At 48.5% G+C, this 23,026-nt stretch overlaps 8 protein-coding genes across 8 annotated transcripts; 5 read left to right on the top strand and 3 right to left on the bottom strand.

Moving 5' to 3' along the window:
- Nucleotides 1-83: 83 nt before the first annotated feature.
- On the bottom strand, nt 84-2,718 carry F5891DRAFT_994748 (uncharacterized protein). The gene is made up of 16 exons (XM_041378307.1): nt 2,476-2,718; nt 2,325-2,419; nt 2,222-2,262; nt 2,152-2,172; nt 2,063-2,101; nt 1,943-1,988; nt 1,875-1,884; nt 1,671-1,759; nt 1,408-1,613; nt 1,295-1,350; nt 1,159-1,240; nt 999-1,105; nt 868-950; nt 808-818; nt 655-755; nt 84-605 (listed from the first exon to the last, which is right to left on the bottom strand). The coding sequence occupies exons 1-16, from the start codon at nt 2,610-2,612 to the stop codon at nt 449-451; spliced, it is 1,281 nt and encodes a 426-aa protein (XP_041234325.1). The 5' UTR covers nt 2,613-2,718; the 3' UTR covers nt 84-448.
- Nucleotides 2,719-2,802: 84 nt separating this feature from the next.
- Nucleotides 2,803-5,230, top strand: F5891DRAFT_994739 (S-adenosyl-L-methionine-dependent methyltransferase). Its single transcript, XM_041378306.1, has 7 exons — nt 2,803-2,921; nt 2,975-3,357; nt 3,418-3,635; nt 3,734-3,803; nt 3,851-4,062; nt 4,112-4,176; nt 4,223-5,230. Exons 2-7 carry the CDS (start codon nt 3,009-3,011, stop codon nt 4,959-4,961), a joined length of 1,653 nt encoding a protein of 550 aa, XP_041234324.1. The 5' UTR covers nt 2,803-2,921; nt 2,975-3,008; the 3' UTR covers nt 4,962-5,230.
- Nucleotides 5,231-6,015: 785 nt separating this feature from the next.
- Nucleotides 6,016-7,460, top strand: F5891DRAFT_1180292 (aminotransferase; the record flags this gene model as incomplete). Its single annotated transcript, XM_041365905.1, has 6 exons — nt 6,016-6,099; nt 6,153-6,227; nt 6,283-6,519; nt 6,575-6,698; nt 6,750-7,043; nt 7,096-7,460. 6 exons carry the CDS (start codon nt 6,016-6,018, stop codon nt 7,458-7,460), a joined length of 1,179 nt encoding a protein of 392 aa, XP_041234323.1.
- A 1,863-nt stretch (nt 7,461-9,323) lies between these two features.
- F5891DRAFT_25797 (vacuolar DHA amino acid exporter) lies at nt 9,324-11,700 on the top strand. Its single transcript, XM_041371112.1, has 11 exons — nt 9,324-9,573; nt 9,631-9,786; nt 9,842-9,908; nt 9,962-10,095; nt 10,146-10,252; nt 10,299-10,813; nt 10,869-10,982; nt 11,035-11,126; nt 11,176-11,309; nt 11,357-11,489; nt 11,547-11,700. The coding sequence occupies exons 2-11, from the start codon at nt 9,658-9,660 to the stop codon at nt 11,691-11,693; spliced, it is 1,572 nt and encodes a 523-aa protein (XP_041234322.1). The 5' UTR covers nt 9,324-9,573; nt 9,631-9,657; the 3' UTR covers nt 11,694-11,700.
- A 745-nt stretch (nt 11,701-12,445) lies between these two features.
- F5891DRAFT_974071 (uncharacterized protein) lies at nt 12,446-17,017 on the bottom strand (the record flags this gene model as incomplete). Its single annotated transcript, XM_041376408.1, is given in 4 exon segments — nt 12,446-12,461; nt 12,481-12,515; nt 13,971-14,853; nt 15,273-17,017. 4 exon segments carry the CDS (start codon nt 17,015-17,017, stop codon nt 12,446-12,448), a joined length of 2,679 nt encoding a protein of 892 aa, XP_041234321.1.
- Nucleotides 17,018-17,911: 894 nt separating this feature from the next.
- On the bottom strand, nt 17,912-18,198 carry F5891DRAFT_1180289 (uncharacterized protein; the record flags this gene model as incomplete). The annotated part of the gene is made up of 2 exons (XM_041365904.1): nt 17,912-18,126; nt 18,165-18,198. The coding sequence occupies 2 exons, from the start codon at nt 18,196-18,198 to the stop codon at nt 17,912-17,914; spliced, it is 249 nt and encodes an 82-aa protein (XP_041234320.1).
- Nucleotides 18,199-19,463: 1,265 nt separating this feature from the next.
- F5891DRAFT_25933 (uncharacterized protein) lies at nt 19,464-20,477 on the top strand. Its single transcript, XM_041371113.1, has 3 exons — nt 19,464-19,739; nt 19,796-20,024; nt 20,069-20,477. The coding sequence occupies exons 1-3, from the start codon at nt 19,633-19,635 to the stop codon at nt 20,210-20,212; spliced, it is 480 nt and encodes a 159-aa protein (XP_041234319.1). The 5' UTR covers nt 19,464-19,632; the 3' UTR covers nt 20,213-20,477.
- A 342-nt stretch (nt 20,478-20,819) lies between these two features.
- Nucleotides 20,820-22,855, top strand: F5891DRAFT_1124395 (vacuolar DHA amino acid exporter; the record flags this gene model as incomplete). Its single annotated transcript, XM_041363886.1, has 10 exons — nt 20,820-20,948; nt 21,004-21,070; nt 21,122-21,255; nt 21,306-21,412; nt 21,459-21,973; nt 22,037-22,150; nt 22,203-22,294; nt 22,344-22,477; nt 22,525-22,657; nt 22,709-22,855. The coding sequence occupies 10 exons, from the start codon at nt 20,820-20,822 to the stop codon at nt 22,853-22,855; spliced, it is 1,572 nt and encodes a 523-aa protein (XP_041234318.1).
- Between the last annotated feature and the right edge of the window lie 171 nt (nt 22,856-23,026).

Genomic DNA, 23,026 nt, shown 5'->3' with positions numbered 1-23,026 from the left:
AAATAAGTTCTCCGGATATCATACAGTCTTCATGCATATCGGCTTTGCGTCAATGGCAATAATATCATAAGGTTCATTCTGCAGTCGCTCATAGTAGAGAACTCAGAGTCCACACGTTTCCTGAATACCTCGTAGCCTACGTACATTGGGTGAATTTTACTGAAGTACAAATTCAACAGACTAGCACCATAACATGTATGGAATGATAAAACTATGGAATCTCGGACCCAACACCAAGTCTATTTCACAGAGTGCATGCCGTCACGGGATAGACACAGCTGTTATCCCGTGAATGTGCGTGCCCGGATGAAAAAACCAAGCTAACCAATTGAATCCATTGGTGATACCATGGAGCAAAGCGACGAGTCAAGATACTAAAACAAATAGATTCATCCAATAACTCCGGCAGCGTACGATAGCGTACGCCCTATGAATATGGTTGCGATCTTCACGATCTTGGGGACTGGCTGGGTATGGCACCGTAACGAGGATTCGGATAACTGAGATCAGAACGCGGAGTGGATGGCGTGAAAGGTGTATCGCGCAACAGGGGTATCCGGTCGGAGGACGGCCGTCGCGTTAAACTTCGTTCTCGCTCCACAATCCTTGAAAGAATCAACAACAGGCGTGGAAGAGAGACAATGGAACACGAACCCGCGCATCACAGTAGCCGTAGTCATTCGTCTCGCACGTCTTTTACTTTGATTATCCTCGTATCGATCTGTTTCATCCACAATTTCTTCTGATATGATCTCCTGCAAAACTTTGTTATCCTTGGATATATACCAGAGTCCAAGCAAGGCACACCTCAATGATGTCTGGAGCATGGATATGAGTAAGAGGACAGAGCTGTCTGGGAAAACACACCTTCGAGTGTGATCACTCCAATTCCACCACCTGCTAATCCAGGTGTCCGGCTAACCAGTAGTAAGTGAGCACGTCCCGTTTGACTGTAACACATGCATCAGAGCCGCGGAAGTTCAAGTGAAGATCCTCACAAGTAATCTAGCGCCTGGAAACAATTTATACTGGGATGTGCTTCGGGAAGAATGGAGAGCTTGAAATCCGAGACTGGGAGAGCCCGCGCCGGGTCGTATACCAACAACTGAGAAACAACTTCAGCGTTTAGGTAGACTGACGTATAACATCGAAAGTTGCCTTTTTGATGAGTAGAAGCCCTTGGAATGCTAGTGGATTCCCGGGTTCATGTATAGGAAAGCGTGAGTAGCCACTTGTGAGACTAAGGGAGCTGTTAGTCAAAAAGACAACAGGAAACTGGAACTATGATGTTTACATTGCGTCTACTGTGTTGTGATCAAGAATGGTGTCTGAGCTCAGCGTCACAACGTCCTACGGTTCCAAGACACATGAATGATATTGTCATATATCATCAACGCAAACACTTACCTGGATGGGTGTCATGATCGTCTCCACATTCTTCGTGTTGAGCTCCAGCACACCATTCAATATACTGATTTCGTCATCCCGTAGCGGTTCCTCTCCCGTGCGATGGAACTGCAGAAAAGATTTGAGCTCAGCCTTCTTGTACGTATGGCCCTCATTCTGGCCTAGAACGTAATCGAGGAGCTTCGCAGTAGGGTATGCGATAGGAGCTATTTTACATCCGGAGTTATTATGACTTGAACGCAATGCATGTCAGCATCACCTACCAAACAAATACATAAGGCAGAGCACGAAAGGGGCACATCGTGCGCCAATTGCGAGGCCATATCTGACGCTAACAGCCTGTGGAATAACTCTGCAGAAAATGTGATGGGATCAACTGGATACTTTGTTATCACGTACTCTCTGTGGAAAAGAACAATATGTCGTCTTGTTCAGCAAGTCCGACTTCGAGAGGGACGAAAACGTACCCAAAAATAACTTGAATCGAAAAATCAGCGGACAACGAACTCATGGATACTAGGAGATAGATCCGTACCTATCGCTGTGGTAGAGATTACAACGGCCGCAATGCCGCCACCAATCTATGTAACGCGAATAGTATTAGTTAATCGGCGCGGAGCCGATCAATTGGTGTTTCAAGAATTCTGTTACTTACGGCACCATCAAGAAAGATAGGTAAACTTTCGTTGATGACCTGCAGGTGTTTAGCTATTGTAGACATGGGCACCTGAGATAATCACTCACAACGTTGGCCAGAAGAAGTACCTATAACGAAGGATAAGTTAATTGTACGTGCGTGCGGGCATCAACATACCACTAATACCCAATGCCGACCTCTCTGCATCAATCTCAATACTGGTCGTCGTGTATCAATTTTATCAACTGGGAAATGAGACAAGGGCTGTTTGGTAACGCACCTTTCTGCGCATTGCGCTTCTCCGTCAAGTCCTCTGACGACGTAGCCAAGACACGCAGGTGCAATTCATCGAGCCCCATCAGCCCGAGAGTCAATCTATGACAAAATATCAAACATAGCACAAAAGGACCTAGTAGACTGCATAGACTCACCCTGCAAATACACCTCCCGCAAGCACAAGGACGGCACTGACAGTAATCCTGTACCAGAAGGTAGGTGAATCCACTGGCTCACCCATTGTCATCTCAGGGGGCTCCAAGAGCAGTGAGCGGGCGAGAGCAATGATCATGGTGCAAAAGAAACAACTAAGCTCGGTTTCACAGAATTTGGAACGTAATAAAAGCGTATTAGAAGCCTTGGCAAAACCTAATGATGTGATGGTTGCAAGTCCGAGCACACGGATAAGTAAGCGACAAAGAATAAACCGAAGTATGACGCTTAGTCACGTGTGGATTTCCTAGTCCGGAACGGGCGCCACGAAGGAATTGGCGCAAGAGTTTTTCAAGTAACGAGTGCGCTTGATGATCAAGGTATGAGTGTTGTCACTGTTGCGAACACCATCCACACCATTTCAAGACTTATAGCTCCTTCGCATCGCGTGCGTCGACTAGCAGCCTGTCCTTTGGGTCTACTTTGTAACGTTCGAACCAGTTTTTTTCCCCAGTCCAAGACACTATCGGCTGCAATGTCTACCCGTGTGAGATCACCGACAATCGATCTCGAGGTTCCTGCGCCAGTGGAGAAGAAGATTCGATTGGAGGAAAATCCCATGGATGAGTCGAATGTAACAAAAGAAGATACGAGTGTCCGTGTGGTATCTGGACCTTCCAAGAAAGTGTCGAAATCAGCAAAGAGGAAACAGAAGCGTATCTTGCCAGAGCCTTACTCTTCAGAGGATGTCCTATGGCGCGATATAGTCGCACTGCTAGGAGATGATACGGTCGACCATGCTCTGCAACAAGGTACCCAGTGGGATTCACCGTTTGATTTCCGTGAGGAGGTGGAGGTGGAGGTATCTACACTATCTTCCAATGGTGCGAATATGGATGTTTCTCGTTCATCTATTGATTTTGACTAAACTTCACGTACACCAGGCGATGCGCTGGCACATTCTCCTGCATCTTCCGCTCCTTGGGTGATCGTTGCACCATTTGCATTACCAGGGGAAAGAATTCGTGTTCGAGTTTATCGCAGTTCGCGATTACATTCATTCGCCGACCTTCTTGAAGTTGTTTCACCGAACCTTGACCTACGCGACAACAGCCGTGCGAAGTGTCGCTACTTCGGACAATGTTCTGGTTGCCAGTATCAGGTTAGTTGCGTGTCTTTTAGTTTTCGCATGAGTATCAGCTCCCATGTTTAGAACAGACGTATCATCATCTTATTCGGCAGCTGACTATCGCATCTTAGATGCTTTCTTACGATACTCAACTTGGAATCAAGCGCAACGTGGTCATCAAGGCTTATGAAAATTTCTCAAGTACTTTTATTTAATCATTTCTGATGGGCCTTCACTCACGTGACTAGACCTTCCCAAAGAAACCATCCCAGACGTACTTCCAACCATAGCCTCGCCACTTCAATATGGCTACCGCACGAAGATAACACCGCATTTTGAGGCTCCACCAAAAAAAGCACGTAAGGAAGCTGATTCTGGTTCAGCCAATTCAACAGATAAGCCCAGCTGGCTAAAAATTGGATTTAATGAAATCGGAAAGCGGACAGTGCTGGACATTGAGGTGACAATAATGAGCTTGGAATGTTTTGATATGTACTTAGCAACTTCAGGAGTGTCCTATTGCAACCCCCGTGTTAAATGCGGCACTTGGACCTATACGGGAAGATATAATCAAGTAGGTGAACTGTATAGGGAACTCAACTATATCTGAATCTCATCAGGAATATATGGGGCTACAAGAAAGGTGTTTCATTGCTTCTACGCGACTCAATTGAGCACCTGCCCTCCGATACATCGTCTACCCCTAGTCCGGAGGACGAGAAGCATATCTGCATCACGAACCACAAGGCAACTGTCCGTGAACGCGTGGATTCCACGTATTTCGAGTTTCCGGGACATTCATTCTTCCAGAACAACAATTCCGTGCTTGTCCCGCTTACCTCATACGTAAGAGATGCGATCTTCCCTTCCTCGAATTCGTCTGGGCCTACGCATCTTGTGGATGCGTACTGCGGTTCAGGTCTCTTCTCGTTGATGCTTGCGCCACATTTCGACACCGTCGCAGGCATTGAGCTCTCCGCCGAGTCAATCAAGTCTGCTACTGCGAATGCTATCATTAACCGCCTCCCACAAGGGAAATGTTCTTTTCTGGCCGGTGACGCTGCGAACATATTCTCGACAGTTTCGCACTTCCCCCCAGACAAAACGGCGTTGATAATAGATCCTCCACGCAAGGGCTCTGATGAACCATTCATAGAACAATTGGTTCGCTTCGCATGCAGCACCGTGGTATACGTGAGCTGCAATGTGCATACACAAGCGCGTGATATAGGGATGATTATAGAGCGGATGGAGCAGAAAGGGGGTGGGAGGAAATATGTCCTGGAGAGTTTGAGGGGCTTTGATTTATTCCCACAGACTGCGCATGTAGAGAGCGTCGCGGTGTTGAGGTTGGTTTAGGTTCCATCAATGTCGGTACATAATTCTATCACGCTGGCATCTTTAACCGGACGGTTGGACTACGCTTTTACGTCGTCAGTCCTTGTTATTACGTGCAGAAGGTGAACATCCTGATCATGTGCTATCAGGTGCTGATATCAAGCGTGATAATAGACCTTATCAGACTCATGACCAGATTCACTTCGAAGTGCTTCATTTGACGTATCTTCGTTCTACCAGCTGATTGAACTTATCGATTGCGGGGACTTCAGGACCCCGGCTGCTCCTCGTCTGCAGATAGCCAGAGATTTGGACAATTTACTTCCGGAGCGCGACATTTTTGACTCGTTCAAGTGTGCAAAACCATCCTTTGAATGTAGATCTGCGCATGCATCAAAAAGGTAATTCCCACAAGTCGTACCATGTTTCTGACACTCGTCGGTGTATCTAGACAAGCCCACCGTTCCCAACAAACTTTCTTGTAGCAAGTATCTGTGTTATTCACGTGTATCGATGAAGTCCACAGTCACTTGCTCCACAAGGTTACCAACGGACTTCCAAGCATTGCACGTTGATACAAGATCGACGTATGATGCCGATATCACTCGGCACAATGTCAGTACTGTTGTAGGAAAATATCTGCACGTTGTGCAGAGCATCCGACGTGGCACAAGCCAACGAGTCTTATAGACGTTCGGATTGGGATATGCCAGCGGCCTCTTGCGCTCACCAAGTGCCCATTGGTCACATGAATATCGCCTCACGTCCACAGTTAGGTCTTCGTGACCATTCGAGGACGCTGGTCTTGGCCATGACACATAATTTCTCCGATAGTATGAGCGACTTCGAGACTCATTTGGACAACAGGTGCTGGCGTACAACGCTGGGGAGTACCAGGGGTCTTGCCTTGGGTCGCATGCAAGGACGATCTCCGATCCGATCATACATTTATAGTTTGAGACTTTTGTGAGGCGACGTTGATCGAGTCATTATTCTTCCTAATCATGCTGTCAGTGTACTTATAAGAATATGGGTCGAACTGATCCCGCCTATTTTCCCTTTGGTCACAATAGCCATGGGTAACAGAAACAGCGTCGCTTCTCCAGCCTCGGGCCAAACGAGAGACTCTGCCAACCTGGGAAGTCCTGCTGCACTCGATGTGAGTGTGTCGCCTGCTGAACGTACTCATGTATAATTCCATCGCTGTTACAGGCATCTAAGCTGAGTATGACGCTCGCAAAGACATTGAAGCCCCTGCAACCCATCGAGACATTACGTTTCGGCCAGGTGAGCAAGTACTCCTGACAATCATGTTCATGTCGCTCAACGATAATGATACCAGTCATTCTCGGACCACATGATCGTTGCAACTTATGATCCTGAACTAGGGTGGTCTGCGCCTGAGGTCAAGCCCTATGGGCCCATCACACTTGATCCTCAATGCTCGTGCTTCCAGTACGGCGGAAATGTCTTTGAAGGTATGAAGGCTTACCTGGGGCCTGACGGTAAGGCACGTTTGTTCCGCCCAGATATGAATATGCGTCGAATGGAGAAATCTTGTGCACGTCTCGCTCTTCCCGTGAGTACCATGACGTTCATGCAAGGAGTGTCTCTGACTTCGTTGCCCTATGCAGCCCATCGACGGAGATGTCGTTTTGGAACTTATAAAGCGTCTTGTGAATGTTGAAAGGCGCTGGATACCCAAAGAATCGGGATATAGTTTGTATATCCGTCCTACCGTCATCGCAACCCGCCCAGGTTCGTGAAATAAGTTGATGATGCACAAGTATTCACCTGATTGGCATGTAGGTTTGGGAGTGACGGCGTCTGACCATGCGATTCTTTACATTCTTGCATCGCCAACTGGGCCATACTTTGCGAAGCCTGTTTCTCTTCTCGCAGTCAGTGAAAATGTGCGCGCGTGGCCGGGTGGAACTGGAGGACACAAAGTTGCTGGCAACTACTCACCTGGCTTCCTACCCCAACGCGCTGCTGCAGAGAAAGGTTACGATCAAATCCTTTGGTTGTTTGGTGAAGACAGAAGAGTCACAGAGGCTGGAGCGATGAACTTCTTCGTTGTAGTCAAGAGGGACGATGAGGACGGTGAGTTTGAATTGGACATGATTTTATATATAAATGAACTCATTGGTTGAAGGCGTGGACCTTATCACCGCGCCTCTGGACGGTACTATTCTACCTGGAGTGACTAGAGCATCATGTCTTGCCCTTGCAAGCGATCCAGAATTCCACAAAGAAATCTCAGTGCGCTTACACCCACAAGAAATGGTGTATACCATGAGTGACCTCGCCAAATGGTCGTCCGAGGGCAAACTGCTTGAAGCGTTAGTGATAGGCACAGCGGTCATTGTTGGACCTTGCAATAGAATTGGGTATGAGGGTAAGGACATCGTAATTCCTGGGGATGGGATGGGCCCAGTTGGCACGGCCATTCGGAAAAAGATTCTTGATATCCAGGAGGGTAGAACCGAGTGGAAAGGATGGGGCGTGGTCTGCGCTTAGACTATGACATGTTCAATACATGCATAACTGTGTTATACACGCATCCATACTTGCCTGCTAAAATGGGTAATACCACACACATGTTGCTAAATCTGGAAGGAGGTCCGTGCGCGGGCCAGTTGACCTTTATAAACCCCCGCTCTGCATTTTATTTCTTCATCTCTTGTGCTCGGGCATGTACTGTCGCCAGTGAGGTCTTTACCGAGGCACAGTCTTTTGCTGATTGCAAATTACACATCCGAACCCGTCTGTTAGCTTCGGCTTCCAGCAATTTTTGCAAACCCTTTCGCTGTGATACTCTGTTTGCAAAATGGAGTGGAGCGAATTCAAGAATCTGCGCATAGTGGATGGTATTGTACATAGTCTGTAACAATGTACTTGATGTTATTGTTTTGTCAATGCACAGAATATCTTTCCATATGACAAACTTGAACTCGAGGTTAAGTCTCCTCAACGGCCCTGATGGCATCTAAACGCATTACATAGGATGTGATGCTGAGCGCCTTCGAAGTCCCGTCCCGTCCCATTATGATACTTGTCAGAAATTCCTAATTTAGATTTCAACACCTTGTAAGGCATTTCAAGGTTCAAAGGGAAAATGGCCTTTGAAATGGGTTTAAATAATAGAGTCGTACTTAAAATTGCCATAGAAATGTGGTTAAAATGGCATTGCAACAGATTGCAACGGGCCTTGCAATGGTAAGGCACGTTGCAATTTGGTTGCCATATTATTGCAATATATTGAAATATAGCAAGATTCCTTGCAAATTCGTTCCAAGAATACCTCATTGCAACCACTTTAGGAAATTTGCGACACTGTATTCATGCTCTGCGGCCAAGCATATGCATCCTTCAGTAAGCTAGCGCAGCGCATGAAACTTGTAAGGTCGACAAATGAGATATGTTGGAGTGTTGGAGCTTCGACGAGTGCTAGTGATCCAGGGCCAGGTGGCAGCATGGCCGATAGAAACTCCGACTGAAAGGCCCTGCTAGTCCAGACTAGGCTGTCCAGTCCTTGTCCGTGCCAGCTACTTATGCACAATCAGTCATGTCACTACAAATTCAATAATACGTAGTGTGCAGCTGCCACATTTGCAGATCTAAATTTTGGTCAGTCCATCTGCAAGTGTTTCATCGCAAGTGTCCTGGCCAATATTCCTATCTACCCACTTTGATGATAATTATTCGTTGACTCACAATTCCGACTAGGGCCGAAGTCGCTTCAACTCCCTAGCCAGATTCAGACGAAGGAATACAGTTCCTTCTGATCAATCTCCCTCTCGTAACGCGTTTTAACAGAATGCCAATCAGAGGACAGTCCTGGTGAGAAAGTTATATCTTTTATATACCACCACATGACAATATGTGCAGAGCCTTTCCCTTTATCTTCATCACTACAAGCAATATATCGCGACATAAACGCCCTGCAATCAACGTAACGCACCCTGAAAGACTCATCGGTTCCCTGATAATCGACATGTGATACTTGAGGCTAGTGCACACTTAGTAAGTTGATAATCGAATGTACGTCCTGTATGGACAGATAACAGGGTCGACTCATGACTTGGATGGTTTTCTCTGATAGAAATCCTGGATGATTGCGATCCTGAAGGTCACCGCTGTAACCCTCGATAACCCAAGCTGGTCGTTTAGGGGTCTTACTCGCAGTGGCTATCCGATAGACAGAATGAAGACAAGGTTCTATAGGCTATAGCCGTGCCACTTAATCGGCCTCGTCGTCCGACACACTGACACTATAGTTGGGGTTGTTTTTGATCTACGGCGCCGGCAAAAAATATGTGCTTTTGTCGCCCGCTTCATTGTTGAATCATCTATGTTATCATGCGCTCTCATCTTCAGTTTCCGCATCGGATAACTTTTTACGCTATGGCAGAAAGCCAGAGTAAGACTCTGTCGCCTACGGAAATTGAGAGTATTAAAATATGACGCTCGACGTCACTCTCCGTACGTACTCACCCTTTTCTTTTACATATGCGATCACTCCTCGTTGCACGCCTCATACTCACGTTCACCTTTTATTCTCCGTCTCAATCAGCGTATTAAGTTCTCTCCTCTAAAATAGTCACCCTCAATCTTTCGAGGCGAGACTGAGGTGAGCTCACTTATTTACGGTTCTACGGATACCTTCCTGACTATTTCTCGTTCCTAGTTCGAGCATCTCTTTATTTGAGACAGTATGAAATCCCAGGATACAAACACCCAAACGCATGTTTTGAGTCCAAAATCGTCAAATGAAGCTATCAAGCTCGATATAGAGCATGCAGTGGTTGAAGATGATCCTCGAATATGGTCAGACACGAAAAAGGTGTGTCCTTCCCTCTTGATTTTGTAACTACAGGCTGATAGATCACATCGTACAGAACGTTGTAGTGTTCATCATATCTGGAGCATCGATGATCTCAGGTTTGTGCGCGAATATACAAAACCGTGAGTTGTTTTCTTAATACCATTGCAATATCGGCTGAACAGCCGGAGGATAGCCGCCAATGCTCAAATTGAGCAACAGTTACACACCAGTAGTGGGGACATCAGCCTGAGTTTGTCTCTTTCCATTCTCATTCAAGGCAGTTTTCCTATGATTTGGAGCGCAATCAGCGAGATAAAGGGCCGCAAGGTTTGGATTTCTGTTTCTTGAGGGCCACTTGTTAATATCGCCGAGCTCAGACGGTGTACCTTTTCTCCTTAGTATTGTTTACACTCGGATCGGTGATCGTGGCCGTATCCAGAACAATTGGTTTCGTGATCAGTATGCGTATTCTGCAAAGCATAGGGTAGGGAAGTCCCTCAGTCCCTTAATTCCTTGCTCACATGAAGTAGGGCAAGCGCAGTTCTCACTATTGGAGCTAGCACTCTGGCCGATATATACGAGCCGCATCAACGAGGAAAAATGATGGGTATCTACTATTCTGCACCTCTCGTCGGTCCCTCGTTGGGGTCGATTATCGGTGGTGCACTCGCACAGGGCCTCGGCTGGCAGGCGATCTTCTGGTTCCTAGCCATCTGGGGAAGTTTAATGTTTTTGGCATTCCTTTTCTTATTCAAGGACACCTTCCGGAAGGAAAGGAGTATGACGTACCAAGATGTATTGAGGAAGAGGCTCCGAGAACAACAGTCGTCGGAAGCAGAGGACGGCTCGAGAAATATCTCAGAGAAGGAATCACAAGTGAATGACGAAGACCACACGAGTTCAAATGACATTGAAGCACAGCCGACGGTCATACCAGCATCAGCCATCAGAGAAGTACAGCTGTCCATTGCTGATGTCAACCCTTTCCCTCCATACCTATCGGTCATCAGCCGTAGGAACAACATTGCTATCTTGATAGCATCAGGTGAGTACCCTCAGTGGTCCTTGCTGAAGTGAAATCTGATGCCCTCTTGTATGAGCTTTAATTTTTGCATTCAGCTTTAGCATTATGTATACATGCGCAAGAACTTTGTCGATGTACTATAATTACGACGCTTTGAAGACCGGCCTCGTCTTACTCGCCTATGGTATTGGTAAGCGAATCACGAGCAAACCACGAACACCTTCCTGAAGCATCTATCCCAGGCTCTATATCCGGCAGCATGTTAGGTGGACGTTGGTCTGATCGGACGCTTGCTCGGCTAAAGGCAGCGAACGGAGGGATCAGCTTTCCAGAGGTGACCCACTATCCTCAGCTCAACCTGTCTCTAACGCGAATTGGTTCAGATGCGCCTCGAGAGCACAAAAGTCGCCATGGTATGGTTACCTCTTTCCGTGATTGGATACGGTTGGGTGTGCCAAGAACGGGTCAACGTCGCTGCGATGTGCGTGATGCTCTTCCTTGCAGGGTTTTTATCCATGTATGTTTCTTTCCTTTCACACCGTCTTTTGCTCTCATCCGCGATAGATGGATCTACGCGAGCACCCTGGCATACATCGTCGATGCAAACACTGGTCGCTCATCGACGGCAGTAGCGACCAACGCTTCTTTTCGTGGTCTGTTTGCTTTTGTTGCTACTGAGATTGCTGTGCCTCTACAAGTGAGTCGATGCCATACATAATAGCTTGCGGAACAACGTATCTGAGGTTGGTTTTAGGATAGTATTGGCGACGGTGGTTTGTATACCCTCTGGGCGGGGTTGATGGTCATTACTAATTGTATTATCTTACTGGTGTTGTATAAAGGCAAGACGTGGAGAGAAGCTAGTGCTGAGCGGGAGAAGCGGAAGTTGGATGGCAAGTAGACGATCATCATGGCTCAGATCATAGATGAGTACAAGCGGACCGGTCGCCTTCGCAATAACAGTTGTCTGTATACTACGTTCGCCGTTGTCTTCTCCTCACCCTCTGAAGGAAATAGCGCGCGAATGCCACGCCGACATCGCACTTTGGATAGCGCAGTGTAAAGCTGTCCGTGCGCGAACGAACCTGTACGGAGGTCCAGTACCGCATTCTCGAACGTGAGTCCTTGACTCAGATCCGTTGAATGTGGTGGCATAAGCAGACACAGGTGGAGCTCAACACAGGAATATGTAGAGAACAATGATCGATAGACGTCAAGCGCACAGATAGATATATAGATAGATAGATGATACTAACGATAACTATAACATTACTGTGTCACTGGTAGCATAGAATTAGTAAGGCTCGTTTGCCGTCAGTTCAAGTTGATGCATGTACATATATCGATGTCGCGCAGTCAACTGTCATCGATATGAAATTCATTAATACAGCAACTGCCAGCGACCTTGTTAGCGTTCAAGTTGATGAGCCACTTCATGGTCGTCCATTGAAATCGAAAGTGCTGATCCTTGAGTCGGGCTTGGTCCAATGACTCGTCAAAATTCCTAGAAGTCACCGCGCCGCACGGCTATTCCCAAAGCTCACAGACACGATATTGACTCGTGAAGGTAAACCAATCACTATGATCGACCGACATCTTCACTAGTACTACATAGTAAGATTAACGGTTATTTGTAGGGAGGACTCACAAGTACTACTCGCCCTGGAACCTGTGACAGTGTGACTGACATCAGAAACAGATGATATGAAGCGAAATACAGCGCCTACCAATCATATCATTCATCATGAACGTTACGACTGATCGTTCTGATGTAAACCTCTTTTCATGACATTAAGTATACTTCACGATCAACCAGTGGGAACACCGACGCAAAATTCCAAAGTCCGAAAATACACAGGCGACATGAAAGAAAAATATCAATGCGGAATAACAAGAGACAGCAAGACATCCAGTGCATAGTAAATTGGACAGTTTCAAACCCGAGACTGAGACTCTGTAGCTTCAACGAGACGTTCCTTTTTGGGCAGGTTAGGTGCTGAATATACGAAAATCATCGAGAACACACCTCTGCAAGTTTCTGTCCTTCCGATAACACAAGGAGACAGGACCGCAGGCCCTTCAAGCACCACTGCATTTCAAGCCAGGAGAGGAGATGGCGATCCCAGAAGAGCTTGAATGCACAGGTGAGCCTATGGTCCATTGGACTCGGAGCTCGCGAGAGATGGAAGACCCAGTTTTGGCATGCGTACTTCAGAGCGTCAGAAGATGATTGACTTTGCTCCCGTGCCTCGGTTGCGAAAATCGTGAATGCGGTCATAGTATGGATGACCTCGATGTCTGGACAATCTTGCAGGGATGTGGAGGTGGAATGATCCTGAGGCCTTAAGGCCAGGAACGCCGGAAACATCAAGAAATCTGGTAAGTTCTTAAACTCCCGGATTGCTTGAAAAGCTGGCGGCAAATGGAATTCTGGGATAATTGTGCACTCGCTGATTGTTTCCAACGTGTTCGAGAAGTCTTCCATTGTCACCCAGACAGACGCCGTAGGAGTCAACTGCCATGCTTGTCCATGGGATGTCTTAAGCCACCCTCGTCCACTCTCAGTCTGCAGCCACTTTCGTCCGCACATGGTCTGCAGCCACTCCTGTCCACTCTTTGTCTGTAGCCATTCTTGACCATGTTCAGTCTGCAGTCCACCTGGGGTCTGCAACCACTCTCGTCCGGCCAGAGTATACAGCCATTCTCGCCCTCCTGGCGGGCGGGCGGGGCCATCAGAGAACCTGTGAGAAGAAGATATCGTCATATATCGTTATATATCGTAATATATAGGAAAGGTTTTCGTCACATTGTAATATAAAGTGATATAAAGCAATATATGACCATGTAAAAGCACCATAATCAGCATAATCCCCAGCAAGAACTCACCGGTTTACTGATGGCCCCTGGGGTCAGGAGCCACTCTTGCGCGCTCCGGGTCAGTAGCCACTCTTGCCCATTTGGTGTCAGGAGCCACTCTCGTCCGTGGAAGGTGCGCAGCCATGCATGTCTGATTGGAGTCTGCAGTCTCCCGTGCTGTGTCCCCAGCCACTCTCTCCCGCTCGGTGTCCCCAGCCACTCTTGCCCATTTGATGTCAGGAGCCACTCTCGTCCGTGGAAGGTGCGCAGCCATGCATGTCTGATTGGAGTCTGCAGTCTCCCGTGCTGTGTCCCCAGCCACTCTCTCCCGCTCGGTGTCCCCAGCCACGCTCTCCCGCTTGATGTCCCCAGCCACTCTTTCCCGTTCGGTGTCCCCAACCACTCTCTCTCGCTCGGTGCCTCCAGCCACTCTCTTCCGCTCGGTGCCTCTAGCCACGCTCTCCCGCTCGGTGTCTCCAGCCACACTCTCCCGCTCGGTGTCCCCAGCCACGCTCTCCCGCTTGATGTCCCCAGCCACTCTTTCCTGTTCGGTGTCCTCAACCACTCTCTCTCGCTCGGTGCCTCCAGCCACTCTCTTCCGCTCGGTGCCTCCAGCCACGCTCTCCCGCTCGGTGTCTCCAGCCACGCTCTCCCGCTCGGTGTCTCCAGCCACACTCTCCCGCTCGGTGTCTCCAGCCACACTCTCCCGCTCGGTGCCATCAGCCACTCTTTCCCGTTCGATGTCCCCAGCCACTCTCTTCCGCTCGGTGCCTCCAGCCACACTCTCCCGCTCGGTGTCTTCAGCCACTCCCTCCCATGCAATGTCGTCAGCCACATCCTCCAGTTCGGTGTCTTCAGCCACACCCTCCAGCTCGGTGTCTTCAGCCACAGCTTCCCATTCTGTGCATTCATCCACAACTTCCCGCTCTGCGTCTTTATCCACACCCTCCCGCTCTGTGTCTCCAGCCACTCCGTCCCGCTTTTTGTCTCTAGCCATACCATCCCATGCTGTGTCTCTAGCCACACCCTCCCGCTCTCTGTCTCCAGCCACACCCTTCCGCTCTCTGCCTCCAGCCACACCCTCCCGCTCTCTGTCTCCAACCACTCCCTCCCGCTCTCTGTCTCCATCCACACTCTCCTGCTCTCTGTCACTAGCCATCCCTCCCCGTACGGTGTCTCCAGCCACTCCCTCCCGCTTCTGGTCTCTAACCATTGTCGCCCGCTTTTGGTCTCCAACCATTTTTGCTTGCCCACAAATTGTCGGCTCATATCCTCATCCAGCAATTGTTTCCAGTTTTCAGTGGCCTTGGTGTCCAGCCACTCACTACCATAGGTCTGTAGCCATTCTCTGCCACTTGGGGTCTGCAGCCATTCTTGGCCGCTCTGGGTCTGCAGCCACTCTCGCCCCCTCTGTGTCTGTAGCCATTCTCTGCCACCTGGTGTCTGTTGCAGCCACATTTGTCCGGTAGAGGTCTGAAGCCACTCTTCCCCGCGTCGGCTCTGCAGCCACTCTCCCCCAGTCTGGGTCTGCAACCATTCTCGTCCAGTCTGGGTCTGCAGCCAGACTTGCCCGTTGATGGTCTCCAGCGAGTCTTGTCCGCTCCAAGTATCCAATGGCACGTACTCGCCAGGGTCTCCAGTGACTTGTCGCCGTCTTTGAGTCCACAGCCACCCTGGCCTACTCTGCAGCCACCCTCGCCCCCTCTCGGTCCGTAACCAAGTGTCTCCTGTGTGGGTCTGCAGCCAATGCCCCCCGTCCAAGGTCTGCAGCCAGTCTTCTCCCTTCTGTGTCCGCAAATAGTCTTCCCCATATTGGGTCTGTAGCCATGCACGTCCATCCAAAGTCCTTAGCCAGGACCGCAGACCAGACCCGCGAGCTCCCCGAAGCCATAACAGGCCCATGAGAACCTGCAACGGCTCTGGTGGCTCAACAATGAAGGCTAACGATTGTTGCAGGTCCCGGGGGTCGAGGGGTTGCATAGCCTGATCCTGTGACCTCAATTCTGAGAGCGCATCCATCAAATCAGTGCGCTCTGGAATATCTTGGATCATCAAGCAGAAAGAGGAATAAGCGAGTTGGGAATGTGGTGCTATGACGGGTTGTAATCCAGAGAGGTTGCAGTTTGAGAAGTCTGAAACATAGTCTCGAATGGATGAGTGGTAGATATTTATGGGATGACTGCTGTCAACGGGGATATCTATGAAAGACCGTAGCTGTACTAGTACGGTTGCGACATCACTGCCTTGACCAGGACCAAGGAGCTTCGAGATCAGTGAGATTGGCAGAGGGTCTGCAAGGGCAGCAACAATGGACAAGTGCTGGTATGCCCGATTGGGGTTCGAACAGGTGGAGAGGATGCGGTTGTATAGCTCGTACACTTCTGTCCCAGGTAGCAGTTTATTGGTTAGATCGAGCATGAGTTCAAGGCGCTCCCGGGGGTCATTGTATCCGTCATCGACGAACTTCATCATTGTAGATGCTATGATGAAACGTCTACCAGCTCGGTTCGCCAATCGCGTAAGATTATCCTCAGTGGGCTGAGGGAAATCAGGATGACGACTTTGCAACTCCATGAAGGAATGCTGTAAGAAGACATAGATGTCATTGTCAACATCTTCGCCATCTAACGAAATGGTGCGAGAAATGCCTTCCCCAGAAGTGTGCACTGGTATCTCGTATACCAGTGCGCACATCTCTTCTGTTTGAATGGCTTTACGTATATGCTCTTCCAAGCGACTCGTGAGCAGAATGTGGATCATGGGAAGTTCAGGATCACGAAGAGCTTCCCCGAGGAGGGAGATGAGGTCGGGGATAGTTTCAGGTTTGCATTCATCAAGGGCATCAATGACAAAGACCGGAGGCGGACAGTCGCGTAACCTGAGTTGCAGGTGCCAAAGAGGTTGGCGAAATAACGCCTTCATCTGGTCACGAAGAGACTTGCTGGAGTCTAGAACTGCAGGATTCTCGCGGACGGCTCTGTTCACGTCGTTCCTGACGCTGGGAAAATTGCTCGCAAGCTGGTAAGCAAGCGTGGCAAAGAAATGACCGGTTGTGCTGCGTTTCGTGTGCTTGCGCGAGAAAAAAAATGTCCCCGCGAGCCTTGTTTCAATTTTCGTCTCCTCTGTCATTTTCAGACTTTTCATTCTTTCAGCTACAGTGAATGCCACAGCAGACTTTCCGACGCCTGCCGTCCCATGCAGCCAAATTATTTGACTCTTCTCTCGCTTGTTCAACCGTCCGTGGATGAATTCGAGAAGGTCCACTCGGGTACCTTTCAAACATTTCGGATGGGGCTGGCGTTCAGGGGAGTCATATTCAGCGCCCAGGACAGCGACCTGGGACAGCTTCTCCCAAGTTCCTTCGGCCATTGCTAGAAGCTAGCCAAGAACTGTCATTCATGTCAGGCTAGAGAGGTAAGGAGGTAAGGATATATTTACATCAATACCGGTCACTTGTCAACGGATATTGATGATAGAATGTGACACAAGACGGGAAGTTGGAATAGGACAAGTCGAGGAATCGATGTCTAAGCTGTAGCTTTGTTTGACGTCAAAAGGGTTCAAGTGGTGATGGTAAAATGATCAAACAACAAAGATATCACAGGATGTTTGAGATGGAATGGACGATTGATTGCGATTATATTCAAAGTCGATAGATGGCTCGTGGTTGAACGTTGAACTTTGCAGGTAAGTTGGAAAGATAAGTGAGCGCTTATCTGCTACAGGTCCGACTAGCTGGAGGGCACGAGGCTGCAAGTTGCACAGTAACTGTTTAGGGTAAGTACTAATCAAAATTCGACTCGGAAAATGTCAAGGTTGAACGTTGAACGTTGAATCCCAGACAACATACTACTAGTACGCGTACCGTCAACCATATTCAATAAACCTTGATGGCACATCACGATGTGACGTGTCGGAGGCGGGGGAAAGCTGTATTGGAGTCCAAGTCGTCCAAGCCATGTGCATGATGCATGAACGTTTACCAAATTGCTGAACATTGAACGTTGAACATTGAATATTGAATATTGAGTACCCGCGAAGCTGGAGTGGCGTTCTATCATGATATCGCATTCCCACAACGACATATCCTTGAAGGGTTCAAATTCAAATCATCATCGACTGGATCCTGGTGGTGGTACCATTCTGATTCAAGTAGTCTCATACATATGTAATATCGTGTATCAATACAAATACCCCACAAAAGGATGCTGTCATAAACATGCAGGCAAGAACAAAACGCACAAAAGACAAAGAATGGTATATCTACTCATCAACACTGAGCGTCAGGTATTCATCATCGCTGATCACCTGTTTGCGACCAGCACTCCGAGCCCTGCCCCGCCGCGGGCGCTCATCTTCATCCATAGACCTAAGCGCAGAGTCGTCGTATGCTGCAGAGCTTGAGGGTCCACCCAGAGCTGGTGACGCGCCAGGTAGCCCCGTCTCTGCAGTAACACTCTCCAAAGTGCTATGGAACACTTTTCCATCTCCTCAGCGTCTATGTATACCCACAAACCCTCCTGATTATACGTCCGTGCGTTGTTGAACATGAGCTCCCAGTCCTCTTTGTAGTGCGTAATACTTTTGTATTATCCAGTGTTACCTCGCTTTTGAGGTGTGGACAAGGCAATCAGATGTGTGATTGACTGATAATAATTGGGATAATCCTGATTGTATCGTCAGTATATCGCTGCAGCATGGAACCGGATGCCTCTACTCACTCTATTATTGGGATTTAGACGCATGAATGTTTACGGAAACCACCTTCATATCAGACTCTTCTGAGAACGCGCAGGATCACATACAATATTGCAGACCAGCTATGAGAAATAATATCTCTTGGATAAGTTTTCATTAGTTTTGTGGTCTACCTAGAATACACGAAGAGTACTTACCAGCTGGAATCGTCTAAGGACAGTAAGAGCCGCACCTTGACGCCCCAGATAGACTGTCAAGGTACCATTCTCCACCCGAGGACCGACTATCGCTGAAAATGGGCCGAAGCCGTGCGTAGAACCACAAACGGGCAGAATATTTGCATGCTTGAGGTTAGCATATCCTGAGTCTATGCTTGAGCCTCTATGAAGTGACGCCCTGTGGTGTCAGTGACAGACTCGATCGAATGTTTAGTGAAAGACAGAATCAACTAGATAAACCAAACAACATGTTGCTAAATCTGGAAGGTGGTCCTTGCGCAGTTGGTCTTCATAAACCCCCGCTACATATTTTATTTCTTCATCTCTTGTGCTCGGGCATGTACTGTCGCCAGTGAGGCCAGTGAACTCCCTCACGTAGGCGCTCCGAGAAAGCGATGGGTGAGATCTTCAACAGCAAGAGAGACCCACAAGCTGTAGAAACCGGAAATCTCGAAAGGTCGGGTCGTCCGTCCGTCCGTGCCGTGTCTGCCTGTCCCCGACGTCCTGGACGTCCCGAATGAACGGGTCAGCAAATTCCCAATATCCAGAAATTTCCGGAAAACATCCTGGTAACCATTGATATCACCGCAGAGGCATCCTGAATACATCCTGAGGCCTGAGGACGATTGAGTCAGTCAGCGGCGGGCACACAGAATTCAATGCGCATGAGTATATATTCTGGCGGCGGGCCAATCAGATGTGAGTCCTTCACCTTTCAAACTTTATCCTGATGGGCACTCGGTGGCGGACACGAGATTAGTTGAGTATGAGCTAGAGGAAGACTTTTCCACATTTGTGATCACACTTTAGGGTTCGGAGTGCAGCATGCATGCATTCCCGAACCCTAATGTATGGGTCTGCATTGATGTTCCATTGCAGAGTTGAACTGAAATTGTTTGAGCGTCATGACAGTGCCACGCAAGCACACCGCGACATACCTTGTGAAAACCAAACGACGGACACCGCTCGTCGTCATCTCCCTCTGTTCCTGTGCTCACGTTCGCGAACGGCATAACTCTATGAGAGGAGGCAGCCATCCCAAAAGGGAGTCAGATATTCGTGGTGGCTATGACCTGCTTTGTGTTTGACGAACTCTTTGCCAGCGCAAAAGCAGGTGGGGCAGATATCCACGCCATCTCCCGGCTCACAGACAGGATCGGCGCTCGAAGACTGAGGTGAGCTCTCTTGTTTACGGTTCTACGGACACTTTCCTGACTATCACCCTACCTAGTCCCTTTCTAGGCATTGGCACGGGTACAGGTATGGGTCTGACTTTCAAGACCCATGACCCGTGTACCCGCGCGGGTATATCATGTGACTTTGTTTACCGCGCTTGGTCTTGTTCAACATCGCATTCATTCTCATTAAAATTGCTTTTACTTGTACTACTAGAGTTCATCTATCATCATAGGCCATGCGGGAGTTGCAGGGGACCAGTGCTAGTGACACTGAGACTCAAAGTATGTTTTAACTTCTTATCATTTTTCATATTCTTACTACGAAGCATCTCCGTTCTCTTGCGCTTAACTTGGATGAGGCTATCGCACTTCACAGGGAAGCGCTGACTTTGCTCCCAGTCGGTCACACAGATCGGTCTGGGTCATTAAATAGCCTCGCAGCTCCACTCTCCTCCCGCTTTTGCCGCTGAGGCAACGACGAAGACTTGGATAAGGCTATAGCGTTTCACAGGGAACCACTGGCTTTGCTCTCGGCCGGTCACACACATCGGTCTTCGTCATTAAACGACCTTGCGAATAAACTCTTGACCCGCTTTAATCACCGAGGCCATGACGAAGACTTGGATCAGGCTATTGCACGTCGAAGGGAAGCACTGGTTTTACTCCCGGTCGGTCACACAGATCGGTCCATGTCATTAAACAACCTGGCGAATGGAATCTCCTTCCACTTTCACCACGGAGGCAACAACGAAAACTTGGGTGAGGCTAATACGCGAATCTACTCTCCTTCCGCTTTGACTACCGAGGCAACGACGAAGACTTATATATTGTTTGTAGTTACTAATACATGTTTTATAGTAGAGGTTTAATGCATACCCATGGGTTTACTGCGATACCCGCGCAACCCGTCAATACCCGTTTGGAGAACCTGTACCCGTTGGTACCCTTGAGTACACGTGTACGGGTATATGGCGGGTATGGGTGCGGGTGGAGCTCGTAACACCCGCGGGTTCACCCGTGCTATTGCCTTTCCCTTTCCCATTCCCAGTCAGAGCTTCTTTTTATTGGGGATAGAGTATGACATCCCAGGAGACAAGCACACAAACGCATATGTCGGGTTCAAAATCGTCAAATGAACCTGTCAAGCTCGATATAGAGCATGCAGTGGTTGAAGATGACCCTCGAATATGGTCGAACGCGAAAAAGGCGTGTTCTTCCCTCTTGATTGTGTAACTACAGGCTAATAGATCACATCGTGCAGAACGTTGTAGTGTTCATCGTATCTGGGGCATCCATGATCGCGGGTTTGTGCGCGAATATACAAAACCGTGAGTTATTTTCTTAATACCATTGCAATATCGGCTGAACAGCCAGGACAGCCGCCAATGCTCAAATTGAGCAACAATTACACACCAGTAGCGGGGACATCAGCCTGAGCTTGTCTCTTTATATTCTCGCTCAAGGCATTTTTCCTATGATTTGGAGCGCAATCAGCGAGATAAAGGGCCGCAAGGTGTGGATTTCTGTGTCCTGAGTGCCACTTGTTAATATCGCCGAGCTCAGGCGGTGTACCTTTTCTCCTTAGTACTGTTTACACTCGGATCGGCGATCGTGGCCGTATCCGGAACCATCGGGGTTGTGATTAGCATGCGTATTCTGCAAGGCACAGGGTAGGGAAGCCCCTCAGTCCCTTAATTCCTTGCTCACATGGAGTAGGGCGAGCGCAGTTCTCACTATTGGAGCTGCCACTCTGGCCGATATATACGAGCCGCATCAACGAGGAAAAATGATGGGTATCTTCTATGCGGCACCTCTTCTCGGACCCTCGTTGGGGTCGATTATCGGTGGGGCACTCACACAGGGCCTCAGCTGGCGGGCGATCTTCTGGTTCCTAGTCGTCTGGGGAGGTGTAATATTTTTGGCTTTTCTTTTCTTGTTCAAGGACACCTTCCGGAAGGAAAGGAGTACGACGTACCAAGATGTATTGAAGAGGAGGCTCCGAGAACAACAATCGTCGGAGGCAAAGGACGACTCGAGCAATATCTCAGAGAAGGAATTACAAGTGAATGCAGAAGACCACACGAGTTCAAATGACATTGAAGCACAGCCGACGGTCATACCAGCATCAGCCATCAGAGAAGTACAGCTGTCCATTTTTGATGTCAACCCTTTCCCTCCATACCTATCGGTCATGAGCCGTAAGAACAACGTTGCTATCTTGATAGCATCAGGTGAGTACCCTCGGTGGTCCTTGCTGAAGTTGTTTCGAAGAAATCTGATGCCCTCTTGCGCAGGTTTAATTCATGCATTTTGCTTTAGCATTATGTATACATGCGCAAGAACATTGTCGATGCATTATAATTACGACGCTTTGAAGACCGGCCTCGTCTTACTTGCCTATGGTATTGGTAGGCGAATCACGAGCAAACCACGAACACCTTCCTGATGCATCTATCCCAGGCTCTATATCCGGCAGCATGTTAGGTGGACGTTGGTCCGATCGGACGCTTGTTCGGCTAAAGGCGGCGAACGGAGGGATCAGCTCTCCAGAGGTGACCCACTATCCTCAGCTCAACCTGTCTCTAACGCGAATTCGTGCAGATGCGCCTCGAGAGTACAAAAGTCGCCATGGTGTGGTTACCTCTTTCTGTGATTGGATACGGTTGGGTGTGCCAAGAACGGGTCAACGTCGCTGCGATGTGTGTGATGCTCTTCCTCGTAGGATTCCTATCCATGTATGTATCTTTCGTGTCACACCGTATTCTGCTCTCATCCGCGATAGATGGATCTACGCGAGCACGCTGGCATACATCGTCGACGCAAACACTGGTCGCTCATCGACAGCAGTAGCGACCAACAGTTCTTTCCGTGGTTCGTTTGCTTTTGTTGCTACTGAGATTGCTGTGCCTCTACAAGTGAGTCGACGTCATGATTGCTTACGGAACATGTATCTGAGGTTGGTGTAGGATAGTATTGGCGACGGTGGTTTGTATACCCTCTGGGCGGGGTTGATGGTCATTACTAATTGTATTATCTTACTGGTGTTGTACAAAGGCAGGAAGTGGAGAGAAGCTAGTGCTGAGCGGGAGAAGCGGAAGCTGGATAGCAAGTAGATGATCATCGTGGCTTCCGAAGTTCAGACCATAGATGAGTATAGATGATACTAACTATAATGTTACTTCACTGGCAGTATAAAATTAACTAACCAACCCTATTTTTTTTTTCACTGGTCAGCAGTATTGAAATCTGATCCTCGGGTCGGGCTTGCAATGGTCCAACTTATG

The sequence above is a fragment of the Suillus fuscotomentosus genome (genome assembly GCF_016647785.1).
Source record: "Suillus fuscotomentosus strain FC203 chromosome Unknown F5891scaffold_1, whole genome shotgun sequence".
Taxonomy (NCBI): Eukaryota; Fungi; Basidiomycota; class Agaricomycetes; order Boletales; family Suillaceae; genus Suillus; species Suillus fuscotomentosus.
Note: the sequence above shows the minus strand (reverse complement) of the source record. Positions and strands in the feature narration are given on the sequence as shown.